The following is a 17,690-nucleotide window of genomic DNA, read 5'->3' on the forward strand; positions in this document are numbered from 1 at the left end:
GAAGCTCTAAAAATGCTTCAACCAACCAAAGATGACAACTAAGATTTTAACATGGAATGTCAACGGACTGAATTCTCCACAGAAGAGGAAGAAAATATTTCATTATCTCAAACAGTTTAAGAACAATGTAATTTGTTTGCAAGAAATTCATATCAAGTCAACTGATCAAAAATATTTGATCAACTCAAAACTTGGTCAACATTTTGTAGCTTCCGCTATGGAAAAGAAGAATGGTATAGTTGTATACTTAAGAAAAGATATGAAAGCTCTATACTATTGAGTGACTGGAATGGAGTGATAGATACTAAGAGAGATAAGAAGATTTCCCGCCTCAATACTAAGATGCGAGCAAAGTTACCCAAACCTTTCTTTGACATTATGGATGACTTTGAATTGAGAGATATTTGGTGAGAAAGAAATGCAGAGGAATATGACTTCCTATGAATCCCTTTCAAGGATTGATTTTATTCTAACCACTAATGATTTGCTTTCTAGGGTCAAGAAGACAAAGATTGCGGCTAGGGTCCTTTCGGACCATAACCCAGTTTGGATGGAGTTGGGAAGGGTAGTGCAGGCAAGAAGGTCTTGGAAATTGAATGAAAACTTATTTAGATATGAAAAGTATATTAATGATTGTAAAAAATTACTACCTGAATATTTTGTTTCAAATATGAATAAGTGTACATCTATGGAATTTGTATGGGATGCAAGCTAAGCGTATATGAGAGGAGTCTTGATGAATATAAATAAAACACATAGAAATAAGCAAGGGTTAAAACGAACTGGAAGAGGAAATTAAGAGAAAAGAGCTGGAGTTAACAATGAACCCAGACGATACAAAGGTTAAGGACGGGAGGTGTGGTTTTCTCGATGCTACATATTATTATATATGGTGGACCTGCCAAAAGGTTAAGCAGAAATGATTTAAACTGTTAAAAGTTAGTTCAGTAAGAAGCTAAGGTCAATGTAGAATGTCATTAATTTCTTTATCTCTTTTTTCTCAATAGATTTTAGACTGTGTTAGTTAAAAATCCATACCGTGTACGGGTTCTGGGAAGTCGGGGGGGGGAAGGAGGAGGGGGGTTGGGGGATGGAGGGAGGGAGGGGCACACACAAAAAAATATTGTACTTCAATGTCTTAATGATTGACAAATGACAAAATATTTGTGGTTTTTTTTTAAGAAATAAAATAAATATTTGTTAAGAAAAAAGAAACAGATAGACATACAGCAGTAAGATTTAGGGAAGGAAACTGTATTTAGAGAACTGAAATTATTGAAAGAGGCATTTCATTTCTTTGTTAAAAGCCTAGGTACATAGAAATTGATATGGTATGCAAAACACAGCAAAAATTCCAAACACTATCTTTGATTCTAGTTAAAAACCATGATTAAAACAGTGGTTTAAATATATAACAAATGTATAAGTAGTTTCTGTATCTAGATTTTGTTGCCAATTTTGTCTTGGAAAAATAAATAAGAGTGGCATTATTCATATATAAAAAAAGAGAAGTATTTCTGTGGTGTCTAGGACAGGGGTGGGTCCCAGCAGGCACTACTGCCAGTTTGCTCATTGGTGCGCTGCACATGCACGCACATGCACAGTGCAATAAAAAGTGTTCTGCACATGCTCAGAAGTGAAAAACAAGATGGTGGCACATACAGGGCCACCCAGAGAACCAGTTTGGGGGCGTGGAAGCCTGGATCACTGCTGGTTCTAGCAACCCAGGCTACCAAAACACTACCGGTTCGACTGAACTTGTCCAAACTGGTTGGAACCCACCACTGGTCTAGGAGTCAAGAGTGATGTAATACTGCATAATCAATCAAAAGGGGAAAGGAATTATTTTACAAAAGTAAATAAATTTACTATACCACCACATTTGTCCCTTGCTTTTCAAGAAGAAGAAAACTACTGTACATTTCCCAGAGTTATTTTGCTGGAGTTCAGTGGCTGTAATAAATCTACTATTAAAAGAAAACAAAATATCCATACCCACCTATTTTCTGTGGACTACAAGGTGGCCACTTCATTTGCCTTAATTATTGTGAGAGTAATTACTTCATTTTAATGTTTTAGAATGATTTCAGTTTCTGTTTTTAAGGTCATTTCATTTTAAGGTTTTAGAGTTGGGCAAGACATACAAAAAACATACCATGCAATTAAATTAAAATTTAATTCTTATAATCACAAATGTACTCCAATTTGGTGGTTCCCATATAATTTATGTGCAATCTAAGTTCAAGCAACTAACACAAGGAATAAAGCCAAAAGCAAGTTTTAAAAATGTTCCCCCTTTGTTTAGGATTTTAAAATTTTTGAATATATAGCATCTACACCAGGGGTGTCAAAATAGTGGTCCACTGTCCAAATATGTCATGCAGAGGCTACACTCAGCCCAGCTCTGCAAAGGGGAAAAATCATGACACATCATATAATGGCAACGTGACTCCAGTCATGGGAGTCCCAGTGCTGAATGTGAATCAGTGTATGTGTATATACATATACATATACATATACATATACATATACATATACATATACATATACATATACATATACATATACATATACATATACATATACATATACATATACATATACATATACATACACATACACATACACATACATACATACATACATACATACATACATACATACATACATACATATATATATATATATATATATATATATATATATATATATATATGGGGTGTTCCAGCATAACTCTGGAACGCCTTGAGCAATTTCAACTAAACTTGGTACACAGATGACTTACTCTGTAGGAAAGTACCTCAGGGTGTGTGTTCTATTAAGATACAGCCTGTTGTGCCTTAAAATGGCTTCTACTGTACAGTATAGTGGAGTTGCCATGGTAATGGCTTCACTGTACTCCACAAAGGGTCTCCCTCTGGAAAGGGGAAAAAAAATCCAAGATTAAAAATTACATTTGGTCCAGATGTTTTCCCACTATAAATAAATTCCCAGACAATGCTGAGGTTATCAGCTACTACTTGAATAAAAGCATGGATGTATTAAACTAGAGTTGTACAGAGTTTCAGATTCAAAGGTAAAAATGGATTTTGGAGCATATGGGATACCTGTTGGCAACTCCTTAAGCCTAACACTTCTCTACCTGCGATATGAATATTACTGAGGAGAGGAGCCATATGATCTAGAAAAAAGAGAGAAATGATTTAAGGAACTGCAGGAAGGGACTCCATTCCAACTCCTAAATTTCACAAAGCATTGTTCAACATTTTCACTCTAAGCCCCATGCACCCTGATGTATACATCATGTTGCTGTCAAACCAAAATTTCACTCAGTTGTAGGGATTAGTGGAAGGCGTGATTCTGAAAATTATACATTCGTATAAATACCTTAAACTGAAGTCTCTCTGATCATTAAATTTATTTGAATGGCTACATTTTCTAAGATGATCCCTTTTGCCCTAACTTTTGTTACATTGTTTTCTTGTTTAAGAGACATCCAAACAATTATTTCAGGATCTACTAAGTTGTCTTGATAGTGATTCTTAATATTCTTTAACAAATTAAAATGGTGTTTATGGAATCAAGAGTCAAATATTGATATAATTGAGATGATTATTGCTCCAATAGTAGTGGTGTAATCACGGTTTCAATAATTATGCCTTTTTCAGTGTAATGGTGGAAGAAAGTGTTAAGCACGATTTGCATACATGTTAAGCTTTTCTCTGCAGATAAGATTTTTCTCATTGCCTTTTCATTGCAATAAATAAAGAAGAGGGACAAAGATTTCTGTGCAATTAAAAGTAAAGAATGTCTGTTCCCATTTAAATATATTAATTACAAATGAACTGCACAAAATTATCTTCTTTTTTATTATGAATAGCATAGACCAGAGACCAATTCATGATTTAAATATACCTGCATAGAATTTTGGCCCAGCAAATTTTTGTTTGTTGTCAGGCCATCATATTTTATATTAATATGTTGTTTTGCTTTTTAAAAATTCCTTCTTGTTCAGATCAGGTCTCCGCACAATGATGTAGCATTTGGGAGAAAAGATACAAAGCAGTAATCCAGCACTGGAAGCTATAATGGAGAAGATTTCCACAGCAACCATGTATTTTCCCTTTGAACTCAGGTATGCTGGAACAAAGGACAACCAAACACTACAGAAGACCAACATACTGAAGGTGATAAATTTGGCTTCATTGAAAGCATCAGGCAATTTCCTTGCTAGGAAAGCCAGTGTGAAACTGACAACAGCAAGGAAGCCCATATAACCCAAGACACCGTAGAACATGAAGGCAGATCCTTTGTTACACTCCAGAATGATTTCTTCTGCTATTGACTTCATATCAGCATCTGGGAATGGGGGAGAGATGATCACCCATGTAATACATATATTAATTTGAATAAAGGAGCAGAAGGATACTATAAACATGGCAAGACTTTTCCCCACCCACTTGGTGATCTTGGACCCTGGCTTGGTAGCCATGAAAGCCAGAACCACAATAATGGTTTTGGCCAAAACACAAGAAATGGCTACTGAGAAGATGATGCCAAAGGCAATTTGGCGAAAGATACATGTCACCTTGTGAGGTTTTCCAAGGAATAGCAAGATACAAAGAAAGGATAACAGGAGAGCAACAAGGAGTACATATGTGAGGTTCCGGTTGTTGGCTTTGACAATGGGAGAGTCCTGATGCTTAATAAAGATCCAAAGGACTCCAACAGTGACCAAAGAAAAGAAAAGAGCAGAAGTGGCCAAAACAGCTCCCAAAGTTTCTTTGTACTTCAAAAATGTTATAACTTTGGGGAGACAGAAATTGTTCTTCTCATTGGGATAGTGATCTTCTGGGCACTGAAAGCATTCATCCATATCTACAAAAGAAAGCATTAAAGTTGCAGTTGCAGTTAAGGATTAAAAACCAATTGTACAATTTTCAAAACAAGGACTGCCACTTAATATTTCAAAAGTATATACATTAGGATAAGTAAAGGTAAAGGTTCCCCTCACACATACTGTATGTTCTAGTCATTCCCAATTATAGGGGGCAGTGCTTATTTCTGTTTCAAAACCTAAGAGCCAGCGCTGTCCAAAATTCTCTCCGTGGTCATGTGGCTGGCATGACTAAATGCCAAAGGCACAAAGAACACTGTTACCTTCCCACCAAAGGTTGTTCCTATTTTTTCTACTTGCATTTTTCCATGCTTCCAAACTGCTCGGTTGGCAGAAGCTGGGACGAGCTCACTCCGTTACATGACACTAGGGATTCAAACCTCTGAACTGCCAACCTTTCTTAGCCACTGAACCACCTTACATTAGGATAGTTGCCATCAATTTACTTTTCATAAATCTTTGCTCTGAAATGTACTACCTGCTAAATACAATGGACATTAAATTCAGTACCTTAAAACTATTTTGTCTAATCTGTTTGCTACATTTTCTATGATATCCTTCTCTCTCAGATTCAATGAGTGCTATTTTAAGTGAGATAGATTTATAAGGTGTCTTACCCTCCCTGTTAGAAATCTTCCCTTCTGGACACCGAAGACAGTCATAGCAGCAAAATAGTTTTCCTTCTATCTTGATCTTACTGTAGCCTGAATGGCACTTTCCATTACACAAAGAAAATGGCTTGCTCTGTCCATGAATAAATAAATGTTGAAGAGATTGATCTTGGAGAAATATTCATCTCAATATTTTGAAATGTTTTTAGAAGCATCCTTCCATCTTACATTCAAGTTTGGCATAACAATATGAATCAGTTAAGGGTGATTCATGGTACATAAAATCTATTTCCAATTTAATAAAATTTGTATGCCACCCACTCCCTAGGGACTCTGGGAGGCTTACAGACAGATAAAAACATTTAATTTTTTTAAAAAAATAAGGTACATTATTAAAATTGCACATCATCCATTCAGTGTAGGTGGGGCTGGACATTGATCAACAGCCCCAGGCCTGCCGGAACAGCCAGGTCTTGGTGGCTTTATGGAAGGCCTGGAGAGTGGTAAGGGTCCGGATCTATATGGGTAGATCATTCCACATGGCCGGCGCAGCTACAGAGAAAGCTCTCCCCCAGGGAGTTGCCAGCCGGCATTGTCTGGTCGACGGCACCCAGAGGAGGCCCAACCTGTGAGATCTAGTTGGTTTTGGGAGGTATGTGGCAGGAGGTAGCAAAGTCCTAAACCATGTAAGGCTTTAAAAGTCACGACTAGCACCTAGAAGCGCGTTCGGAGACCAATCGGGAGCCAGTGCAGCTTGTGGAGGATGGGTGTAATTCGCGGAGGATGGGTATAACATGGGTGTATCTAGGTATACCCAATATCGCTTGCGAGGCTGCATTCTGGACCAAATAGCTTTTTCAATAAGAAAATGAATATAGCCTCCCATTACTGAATCTGTCGCCAGGAAATGGTCCACTTGACACAGGGATTAATTTATCAAGTCCTTGGCCCATTTTTCCTTGTGAATGTCTGTAAGAGTCTTCATGAATGTTAATATTTCTTTATTCATTTAATAACAGATTAACAGAGTTGGACGGGATCTTGTAGGCCCGTTATGGTGAACCTATGGCACACGTGCCACAGGTGGCACATGGAACCCTCTCTGCAGGCACACAAGCCATTGCCCAGCACACGTACCTCCCACCAACCAGCTGATTTTTGGATTTACCTTCAGGCGGGAGACACACAAACACACGCATACCTTTGTGAGGCTTTTCTTCCACTCTCAGTGCTGTTTTGAGAAGGGAGGCTTTCCCCACTCTTGGCACTCTTTTGCAAAGGGAGGATTTTCTGCCTCTCAGAAGCTTCCCTTCTCAAAACAGTAGAAGGAAGAATTCTCGGCCCTCACTGGCTCAGCTGATCCACAGGCCACGGTTAAGGGGCAGAGTAGAGATGATCATGCTGGCTGCTTCCTGCACCAAAAAACCCATAAGATCTCCCTGAAAATAAGCCCAAGGATTTATTTTCAAGTCTAAAAGAAAATAAGCCCCTGGGAAACATGGTAGTAAAACATTAAAAAATGGAGATGTCCAGATTTTCCTGTGGACTACCAAAGTTTTTTTGCAGACAACCCGTGCTCCACAGACCACCAGTTTATGACAGCTGATCTAATTCATCCCCTTACCCAAGCTGGAGACCCTACAGATTTTCTGACAGATGGCAGTCCAGTCTCTTCTTCAAAGCTTCCAGTGATGAAGCTCCCACAACTTCTGAAGGGAACTTCTGTTCCAAGGGTTGATTGCTCTCACTGTCAGAATTTTACAACAGGTGAACTTTCTTTCCTGCCTGCTCATTTCTTGCCATTTACCCTCCTATACTAAAGGGGCATCTAAGATGTCACCAGTGATGACCAGTTAGAGAGACTTGGCGAGAAAATATACATTGAGTTCTGTTTCTGCAAGCTCTAAGAAGGAGTGAAACCAGGCGCAAACACAATCCTAAATGTAACAGGATCATACCTGGTTGAACCTTCTTGGCCATACAATACCATCCTTATCAGTGGTGATCATTTTTTCTTGGGAAAAATCAATACTTCCAACTCGGACTTTTTTAAAAGAGAAGTTTGAAAATGTGATCCAATTAATAATATCAAATCCAGTCTCTAACTCTCCATTCTCATTAAATGAAATTTTTTGCCTGGCACTATTATTGAATGAAACTTTTCGCATGAATTGGTTGAGCTAAGTGAGGGGGAAAGAAGCCAAATACATAGATATGTATCAGGATGTGCAACAATACACCTTCTCCCTTTTAAGGTGTTTAGATAAGAAGTTCTTTTAGAAGTCTGATAAGCAGAAAAGACAACAACAACAAGAACAACAACAACAACAACAGAATTAATAAATACTTAACATTACTAATTATCATGATGATTAAACAATATTTATAGCACAAAAATAAAGAAAAATGCAATGAAATAACATATATGTCATGCCTGAAAGCCATCTTTTGCATTGGGACTTCAGTTCTATTGGAAAATAGGAGGGGTTACATGGAGTATGGGATATATATAATCTAACTAAAATTCCTTTCTCAAAGAATCAAGGACACCTTATCGTGCACATGGAGTGGTGTGACTGGGAGGCATATCCAGTTGGGACAGGGCCTGCTTGGGCCATGTGATGGGCATGTGGGTGCTTGTCAGGGACTTGAACTTTTAATTACTATATTTTTCAGAGTATAAGATGCACCAGAGTATAAGACGCACCAAGATTGTGAAGAGGCAAAATGTAAAAAAAACATTTTTGCACTCTGCAGATCTCCCCAAAACAGCCCGTTTTTTGCAAAAACAGACTTGGATTTTGTCAAAAAATGGCATTAATAGCCATTAGGAGGCTTATAGAGTGCTCTTGGGGGCGGGGGGCCTCAAAAATGAGCAAAAAACCAGTGCATTCTTTGAGAAAATCAACCCTTTTTTGTATTAAAAAGGGGGCATGGATAGCCTTTGGTAGGCTTATAAAACAGCCTGTTTTTGGCTCAAATCTGCCCACTCCACCCCCCGGAGCACTCTGGAAGCCTCCTAAAGGCTATGCATGGCCATATTGGTGAAGGGGTGGGGTTTCAGGAGGCAAACAAATTCTGTATTTAGTGTATAAATGCACCCACTTTTCCACCCTCTTTTTTTAGGGGAAAAGGTACATTTTATACTCCGAAAAATACAGTAAGTGGGGAAAACCTAGAAGTTATCAGAATTGGGTTTTCCCAGAAGTGCCAATATGACATCTCTAATAAAATGGAACTTTAAGGAAACTCAAGCTTTGGAGTCTTAGTTAGTAGGAATGTTACTTGGAATCCTGATAATATCTAAGTATTAAGCAGTTTAAAACAGAATAAAATATTATTTCTAATGGATTTGGGGGAAAATAATATAAGAGAGACATAACACAGAGAGAGATAAATTTGTGATATCCTTATGTACACTATATAAAAAAAACAGTGCGTGGGAATGAATATTGCAGAAGGTTTTATAATTTAAGAAACGTTTTTGAAATATTAACATGTATTGGACATATTTTAATGTATCCAATAAAGAAATTAAAGAAATGGTCTCTGTCTTTCAATTAAATTGAATTTGGAATATCTCTTTGGATTTCAGAAATTTCATATTTATGCAGTGTTACATATTAATAGTATGCTGTATTTTATAGCTTGTGGATGATAAATTAATTAATTGATAAATTTATGTTTATCAAAAGTACAAGATTTAATCTACATTGTAAAAATCAATTCTTCAAAAATCTAGAGGGAGGATACAGTGACTGTAATTTGTCTTCTTGAGAACTTACCTTCCATAGATGTTGAATAAAAGCTTTCCCCTTGATTTCAAGATTTCCTACTCTGTAATTCATTATAGATGAATGGAAGTCATGTAAAGCATGGGCCACCACATAGATGGCATTGTACATGCTGTAGCTGAAGTCAGTCATGTCCATTTCAAATACAGAGGTAGGAATATCTGCCAGTTTCTCCTCTCCAGTACAAGTGGCCCCATCTCCCTCTTCTACTGCGGAGTTGGAGAAGGAACATTCAAATGCATTTTCCCAGAAGATCTTGATAAAACTCTCTTCCTTTTCCAAGATAGGGTTTCTTGATTGAGCAAATTGCTGGAATCCCAATATCCTCTCTGAGTGAATTGCAAATGATAATGCACCATGCAGGAAAACCAGGTCACCATATTTTTGAAAGGGAAGTGAAGTGAAACCCATCTGGAGTGTCATGATCCAGACTTTACCTTTTATCCATAGTGAAAAATCATCAATTTCCAAACTAGTGGAAAGAAATCTAAGAGTTATCATGTTCCCAAATTCACCATGAACTACCACTGCAGTAGCATTGCTCCTCATAACCACTTTATACATCTTCAGACCTGTTTCTATCATTTCTACAATGCTATTTGTATAAACAGGGATGGGAAATCTTTCAACGAAGTCGAAGCAGATACCACTCTGGGCAGCCATGGGAACCAACATTTCACCACTGTCATTATCTGCTAACATGAGTCCAACCCATGTCCATGTGAAATATAACAGCAATTTAGAAACAGCCTGGAACTGAGTGTCCATATTTGGTAACATCTGTTGGTAGAAAGCAGCTTGTTCTTTTCTGCGAATTTCAGGAGCAGAACCATATATTACCTAGAAACAAACAATAAAAGGAATAAAAGGTGTGCAATCATTCTTTCCCTGTTTCGCTACCAAATCTATCTATCTATCTATCTATCTATCTATCTATCTATCTATCTATCTATCTATCTATCTATCTATCATTTATCATCTATCTAAATGGCTGTGTGTGTGTATGTTCAAGCATATCTCTGGAATGCCTTGAGCAATTTCAACCAAACTATGTACACAAATGACTTACTCTTTGGAAAAAAACACTGTGGGGGTAAGACACCTATAACACCCATTGGGGAGGATGTTCTGTTAAGATGCAGCCTGTTGTGCCTTAAAATGGTTTCTGCTGTATTGCAGTAAAATTGTTTCTACTACATAGCGCAGTGGAGTTGCCATGGTAACAGCTTTACGGTACTCCACAAGGGGGCTCCATCTGGTAAGGGGGGAAATCCAACATTAGAAATTGGGTTTTTTCTAGACATTTCCCCCCTATAAATAAATACCCAGGCAACGCCAGGTTATCAGCCAGAACTAAACTAAAATCCATGTATATTTTGCATTTGTATTCAAGGTGAGCTAAGTTTCAGCTTTTCTTACAATTTAGGAAAATTAGTTCAATTGGCAGATCTCCCGCTGTACATGGAGATATTATGTCATCATTTCCACAGATGAGATGCAAGAGAAAAATAGCTCCATGTTTCAGCGTTGTATTAGATTTTGCAAGCAGTTACACCAATTCAAAATTCACAGAGAAGAGGCAAATCGTTCTATGTTACTATAGAAAAAATTTATAAAATAATCTCCAGTTCAAGGATTTCCAATATCGTATCTTGAGACACAAATTTTATTTGTGTACAAGCTATATCACTTAAATTAAATATTAATTTTATTAAATAATATTTGCAATGTATTATTTCACAGATAAGAAAATTCCACCTGTTCCTTTAACTACTAATAATACAGTTTATTAGAGCCGAGGTGGCACAGTGGTTAGAGTGCAGTACTGCAGGCTACTTCAGCTGACTGCTAGCTGCAGTTTTGCAGACTGAATTTCACCAGACTCAAGGTTGACTCAGCCTTCCAATCTTCTGAGATAGGTAAAAGGAGGACCCAGATTGTTGGGGGCAATATTCTGATTCTGTAAAACAACTTAGAGAGGGCTGTAAAAGCACAATGAAGTGGTAATAAGTCTAAGTGGTATTGCTTTACGGTGTAAGAAGTCCATTTAACTTTCAAGGTGAATATTAGCAGCTGGATCCAAGAGGAGGCATGGCCAGCATTGCAGCAGTACAACACAGATTTCCAGGCTCCAAAGAAGTGTCTATATCCCTTCCGTTTTGGGGGCCTCATTGTGGATTGGAGCCATCTTGTAGGGATTGTGAGTAGCAGAGGCATGTGTTGCTTTTGGAACTCTTTTTTCCCATTAATTGAACAGTGAGAACAAACTATAGTACCATCTAGCAGCACCAGAGGAAATATATTAAATTTAGTCAAAGAACAAAGAGGAAAACAAGAAGGGAATGACCTTGGACAATGTTTAAAGGCTTGGCAAACAGAGTGCTGATAATAATTGTCTCTTAAAAAAAGAAAATAACACCAGCTGTGTACTTTTTTACTTTTTTCATTTTTTATCTATAACTTTGGAGTTTTGGGATTTTTCTCTATTTGGAAAATTGGAACTTAAATTTTGAAGATGCCCCTTTTTAAGAAAAAAGTGGAGGAGATGGACTATAGACTTACAATAATGGATAAGAATCAGGAAAGGATGAGTATATCCTGGGAAATGGATAAGACTTATTATTACTTAAGATTTCAAAATATTGAAGAAGAAAAAGCAGCAGAAAAGATTGCAGAGATACTATTGGAAACATTAAAAGAGAGTAAAGAAAAGGTGTTAAATGGGATCGATGAAATATACAGGGTATATACAAGTTATACCATGAGAAACAATCTGCCTGGAGGGGTACATGTAAGATTTACTAAAAAATATTAACACCAGAGATTCTGCAGGCCATAAGAAATACTACGATAAAATACAAATCCAGAGAGATAGTGGTAAAATACAAATCCAGAGAGATAGTGGTGTTCAAGCAAGTACCAAGAAATGGTATAAGACCTAAGAAAAGAATATCAATTCTTGACCATATGTTTGATTTAAAAAATGAGTGAGTTTCCAATGGCTAGTATCAGAAGGGATACTAGTGAACTGAAAAGAACAAAGGCACAGATTGGACTCCATAAAAATGCAGAACTATTTTATGAACAATATTTTGGATTACAAGAGGAAGAGAGATTGGTAATGACCTATTCAGGAAAAAGTAATAAACATAATGGACAAACACAAAAGAAGATGGAGGAGGAATATAAGATATTAGAGATAGAATTACAGGAAAATCCACAAAATAAAAAGATTAAGAAACTGATGGACCTGCAAAAATCTCCAGAGCCATACCCAGAGCTCTAGGTAGGCTCCGGTACACCCGTACTGGGGCATACCACCTGCAACCCACCACTAGAAAGGAACTATAAACTAACAATGGCAACAGCATATAAGGAAAACTTGTATAAAATGTTTTATAGATGGCACATATCACCCGAAAGTTTAGCAAAAATATTTAATAATAAGTCAGCAAAATTTTGGAAGTGTCATCAATTACAAGGATCATATTATCATATGTGCTAGACTTGTAGGGAAGCAAGAAGCTATTGGGTTAAAATACAAACATGGCTAGAGAAAATGTTACACCAGCATGTAGAACTGAGACCAGAGGTATTGTTATTGGGTATCTTACCAGAGAAATGAAGTAGACACATATTTGATCATACATATAATAACAACAGCTAGAATAGTGTTTGCACAGAATTGGAAAACAGACAAAATCCCATCAGAAGGAGAGATAATAAATAAAATATTGGATTGTGCAGAAATGAACAGGTTAACTTTGAGAATAAAGGACAAAAAGAAATCAGGACAAGGGGGTGATTTTATGATTGGTTAGAAAAGGAATATGAATAAAAGATTACAGATGAAGCAATCCAGATGATACACTATTAAACTAAGGGGAGGGGAAGGGAAAAACAGAAAAGTAGTAATATACAAATTTACAGTCAAAAAATGAAATATGTGGAATGATTACAATGACTATAAAATGTGGAAGAGGGGATGTATTTTTATGTAAATATGGAACCTGGTTTGCTTGAATCCCACCCTTAGAGTAAAGATAAAAATAAATACAACAATGGAAGGAGGGAGAAAGAAGAGGGGGAAAAAGGGAAAAGGAGAGGAAGTAAGGGGGAAAAGTAAGAGTAGGAGAGAGGGTAGGAAGGGGAAGATGAGAGGAGGAGTGTGGGAGAGGGAGGGGAAGAAGAAAAGAAAAAGGAGAGAAGGAAAGAAGAAGATAAAGAAGGGAGGTTGGGATGATTGGAGAAGAAGTTGTAAAATAAAATGGATGTATGGGGTATCACAATGAATTTTGATAAATGTTAAAAGACAACATATAAATATTAACAGTACTTATATGAGAAATTAAACCAAAATTGATACTGAATGCCCTATAAAAATATATTGCTAAACACAAAGTTGGGTCAACCTTTATATATTCACTTTGGAGAATACTCATTTTGTTGAAAAATATAGCACTTTACAAAATACAACAAAAATATAGCAATGTATGGTAGTATTACAATTATAATCATGTTTTAAGTAAAGGTTGAACAGTATACCTTCAAGGCTCATGTGTTCCTAGCACCAGTTTGACAAGTCTAACCATACTATTCCATGTATTTAGCAATTCTTTCTCTGAAGTAATCAATGAAATGTTACTTCTGAACAACATGTACTACCCCCATTAATACTCTAGCCCATTGAAATGATAAAAAATGATAACAATGAAGACCTTATGGCATAATCAAACTACTGAACCATTCACTTGCAGCCTTCAGAACCCTACATTTTTTTGAAATGACACATTTCAATCACAACATTTTCCCCCCATGAACAATTCTGTAGAGAAGCAACAATGGATTTTTATACCATATAACTGATATCACCAGAAACAACATACCTGTGGCATCTTGAAGAGGGAAAGGATGTTAGCCATGTTTAGATAGATATCAGAGGAAGGGCCTCCAATGACTGCTATTGGTCTGTTTTGAGCATCACAGTTGTAGTTAGGTATGAATTGGCCCTTTGTAAAGAAGAGCTCCAATGAGGCACGGTATGTCCAACTTGGATCAAAATAGCTATTATAAATATGGAAGCCCAAGGTATGGTTTGGTAAAATAGAGGGATCTCTATTGATCTCCATGATGGCAAATTCTAAAGCCAGGATGTGTTGATAGGTTGGAGTCATGACTCTAAAATAAGCATTATATATCTTGTTGTTATACACTCTGCTGAAACTTTGATGTATAGTATATATCAATTCAGTCTAATGTTCTCCACAATTGTCTGTGTTTTTCTCTGTCTGTCTTTCTATCTATCTATCTCTATCTGTCTGTCTACAGTATCTATCTATCTATCTATCTATCTATCTATCTGTCTGTCTGTCTGTCTGTGAGAGACAGACAGACAGTTTGATACAACTGTAGATAGACAGATAAAGATTAGATTATTACTGCGTTTTACATTTGCCCGCATATAAATAATACTTTTTGATATGTCAATCAATTCATCCATCCAACAATCAAATTATTTTGAAAACTAATATTATTGCCTTTTGAAAACTACTATGAGAATATTTTCACTCCAATGACAATTTTTACCTCCAAATTATATTTAAAGAAATGTACTTTCCCTTCAAAAAATCATATATTAATGTATTCATTATTGGTCTCCAAATAAACATAAAAGTTTCTTTGAGATAAAACATGTATTCCAGTGGTGGGTTGCAGGGAATACGCACCGGTAAAGGCATACTGGATCCTGCCCGGAGCACCAGATACCGTTCTGGTACGGTGCTCTGAAGGGCCCACCCACCCACCCAGGCTCCTTACCATTCCTTTATGCTGTTGGCACTTCTGCGCACACCCATGGTGCGTATTGCGTCTGTGCAACACTCTGTGGAGCAGCTGGAGTGTCACAGAGGCTTGCAAAAGTGTCATTTGATGCTAGCATGCATGTGTGTGCTGTGCGCATATGCGCATACACCACATGTGTGCATGTGGGTAACTCCGGGACTGTTCCAACCGGCCGTTCCGGAATCAAGAACCCACCACTAATGTATTCTCTTTCTTTAAAAATAATCTCTGTATTACATTATGAACATAAAAATAATTCATAAGTAAAGGAACTACTCTATTCTTTCTTTTTCTCTTTATCTCCCTGTCTTATTGTATTGTAAATTTATCCCTGTGAATTTACAGACATTTCTTTGACAGCAATAGCACTTAGACTTAGATGCCACTTTACAGTGCTCTACAGCCCCCTCTAAGCAGGTTACAGATTCAGTATATTGGCTCTAACAATCTGGGTCCTCATTTTATTGACCTCAGAAGGGTGGCAGGTTGAGTCAACCTTGAGCCTGTTAAGTGAGTTAACTCTGCACTACTGTGTTCTAACCATTGCACCACCACATCTCTTTTTTGGTGCTGAAATAAACTAGGCATTTGTCTTATTGATTGGACTATGTTTATTTTTCTTAATGAAAGGAAGAAAAATGCCTTAACTATAACAAAATTAAATGATAGAAATATTTTAAGCATTTTTCCCCATAGAGATAGTGACCACTTCCTTGCCATTGCTTCAACTTCCTTGAAGTTCTTTGCCATTGCTTGCTTTTTAGAACTGAGACAGAGGAATTGGATCAAGATCACCCAGCTGTCTTCATGTTTAATATGCAACTAGGCAACATAGTCTCAACCTTTCCAGCCTGAACATTACACAAAACTGCCTCTGTTATAAAATATTAACCCTATGATATTTCAGGGCTACTGATTGGTTGTAATTTAAGCATTCTCTACTATAAACTTGTGTTGCTTATATTACTTATCTCATGTCCCTTACTATATTTTTATATTCTTTAAATATTTGTTATATCAGTACTATTTCTTTTCTTGAAAATATAATGAGGAGGAAGGAAGGAGGGAAGAAGGGAAGGTGGGAAGGAAGGAAGGAAGATCATAGAAGGTCAAAGAACAAGAGATAAAGACAAGAAAAAAGCCACTTATCAAAGAACAAATTAAACACAGTTAAAATAAAGACTTTCTTTCTCTTTCTCTCTTTTTATATATATTTTAAAAAAACCTTACGCAATTTCCTCAAAGAGTTCTTTAGAAGGAAGTTTTGTGAAGTCTAACATTGTATAGAAGATGTAAATCTGAGAGACAATGTCCACAACAACGAAGTCTCCTGACTGATATTGCTTATGAACAAAAGGCAAAGGATCACTAGTCCTACATTTAGCACTGGGAATCATGTTCATCATTTCAGGCAAAAGCACTAAGACCAAGGCTGCAAATATCACCATCATGAATAAAGTGTTTATCTGTGAGCCAATGTATGTTTCCCAAAGCTGTGCCTCATTAAGGGCATTTCTGCTTGCCCTGGTATGCAAACAATCCCTTGGCCACTAAGAAATGAAATTGAAAACAATGACATGGGGGATTGCTAAAAACAATGGAAAGATCAACAATTAGGAATTAAAGCTTTAGGAAACTATTAACAGTAAACATGTTTTTTGTTCTCAGTAAACATCAGTGCTTCTTTAGTGGGATGGTAAGCGATCCAATTGTCTATAATTCCTGAGAGCAATGTGGGTTTAAGAAAGAAAAATAACCTTGCTGCTGTTGTGCAAAAAATAGGAAAAAGCTAGTTGGTTTTCAAAGCAAAATGGATTTATGTTAATTCACAGGATATCACTAATTTCTTGGTTTGACATCCCACCATGTCTCAAAGCTGTTGAGAATGCACAAAATAGGAAAAAAATAAAATTTAAAAATGTAAAAACTATAAAATGTGTGTGTGTGTGGGTCTGTGTGTTGTATTTGTGCTGATAAATAGATAAAGGGAGACTAGTATAGATCTATTTCAAGATATTTAGCTCTCATCAGCTAGCCATACCCTTACTGGGATTCAAACCTGGGCTGTATTACATATTAGGCAGATGTGTTAACCACTAAGCCACAGGCTCTCCTCCATTATCAGCTGAGCCAGGGAGAAAGGTATATATTTAAAGTCTCAACCCCTGGTATGCCCAAATATGGGAGGAAGCTCACTGCTTCCATTCTCTGTCCATTGGCTTGTCACAAGAGACCATCCAGACAGACAAGACCGAGTGGCTGTTGTGTTTCCCTCCCAACAATTTGGCCAGTGTTCCATCGCTCAGGCTGGGGGGTCAAATTTTACACCCCTCAGATAGGGTTCGCAACTTGGGAGTCCTCCTGGACCCACAGCTGACTTTTGACCATCATTTGTCGGCTGTGACCAGGGGGGCATTTGCCCAGGTTCGCCTGGTCCGCCAGTTGCGACCCTACCTGAACCGGGAGGCCCTCGCAACAGTCACTCGAGCCCTTGTGATCTCTAGGCTGGAATACTGCAATGTGCTCTACATGGGACTGCCTTTGAAG

The 17,690-nt window shown here is 37.2% G+C and overlaps 1 protein-coding gene across 1 annotated transcript; it reads right to left on the bottom strand.

Annotated features, from left to right (window-relative positions):
- Nucleotides 1–3,973: 3,973 nt before the first annotated feature.
- LOC148046542 (vomeronasal type-2 receptor 26-like) lies at nt 3,974–16,591 on the bottom strand. The gene is made up of 5 exons (XM_087714831.1): nt 16,374–16,591; nt 14,189–14,480; nt 9,294–10,142; nt 5,515–5,641; nt 3,974–4,878 (listed from the first exon to the last, which is right to left on the bottom strand). The coding sequence occupies exons 1-5, from the start codon at nt 16,589–16,591 to the stop codon at nt 3,974–3,976; spliced, it is 2,391 nt and encodes a 796-aa protein (XP_087570957.1).
- Between the last annotated feature and the right edge of the window lie 1,099 nt (nt 16,592–17,690).

This window comes from Thamnophis sirtalis, unplaced genomic scaffold (genome assembly GCF_051295495.1).
Source record: "Thamnophis sirtalis isolate CommonGarterSnake01/CBP01778 unplaced genomic scaffold, rThaSir2_p1.2 scaffold_4, whole genome shotgun sequence".
Classification (NCBI taxonomy): domain Eukaryota; kingdom Metazoa; phylum Chordata; class Lepidosauria; order Squamata; family Natricidae; genus Thamnophis; species Thamnophis sirtalis.